This window comes from Eimeria tenella, genomic scaffold, assembly GCF_000499545.2.
Source record: "Eimeria tenella Houghton genomic scaffold, Eth_scaff3042, whole genome shotgun sequence".
Taxonomy (NCBI): Eukaryota; Apicomplexa; class Conoidasida; order Eucoccidiorida; family Eimeriidae; genus Eimeria; species Eimeria tenella.
The window spans coordinates 1,069-1,823 of NW_013542912.1; the positions used below are offsets into that span (position 1 = coordinate 1,069).

General features: G+C 54.8%; 1 protein-coding gene across 1 annotated transcript in view; it reads right to left on the bottom strand.

Annotated features, from left to right (window-relative positions):
- The window catches only part of ETH_00043290 (uncharacterized protein), a gene marked incomplete at both ends in the record, with an annotated part of 987 nt that extends 839 nt beyond the window's left edge, over positions 1–148 (bottom strand). The window contains one exon of the mRNA XM_013375974.1: positions 69–148. Coding sequence (XP_013231428.1) covers positions 69–148 — 80 coding nt within the window. The remainder of the gene's footprint in view (positions 1–68) is intronic.
- Positions 149–755: the final 607 nt, after the last annotated feature.

Sequence of the window (755 nt, forward strand, 5' to 3'; positions counted from 1 at the left end):
TGTCTCGCTGCTGCTGCAGCAGCAGCTCGCTGTCGTCGTCTTGCTTCTGCTGCAGCAGCAGCTCGCACTTGCTGTCTTGCTTCTGCTGCTGCAGCAGCAGCTTGCAGTTGTTCTCTCGCTTCTGCTGCCGCAGCAGCAGCTGTTGCATTCCTTTTGCTTCCTCGGGCTCAGCACACCGGCTGGTTGCTTCGCCCCTGCTGCAGCAGCAGCAGCAGCGTCAGCAGCAAAATCACTCCAAGCTGCAGCAGCAGCAGCAGCTAAAACGTCTCCTTTAAGCTGCTTCAGCAGCAGGAACAATGTTTCTTTTAAGCTGTAGCATCAGCAGCAAATGCATTCCCTCTAAGCAGCAGCAGCAGCAGCGATGTTCCCGTTAAGCTAGAGCAGCAGCAGCAAACGTATTTCTTTGAAGCAGCAGCAGCAGCCGCAAACGTATTTCTTTGAAAGAGCAGCAGCAGCAGCAGCAGCTGCGTGGCTGCTGCAGCAGCCGCTTCGCGCTTTGCTGCAGCAAACGGCAGCAACTGGAAAGAACGGAAGCAACGGAACGAGAAGCAAAAAGAAAAGTCTCTGTTTTGGAGTTTGGTTCAAAGAAAAGCGAAAAGAAAAGTCTTATTTTGAATTTTGGATTAAAAGAAAGAGCAAAAAGAAAAGTCGCGGGGGCTGCCCCGCGGAGGTTGAATTTGGGGTGTACGTACACCGCGGGCGCGGCGGCGCGCCGCTGCTGCTCTCCGCGGGGGCAGCAGCAGCAGCAGCAGCAG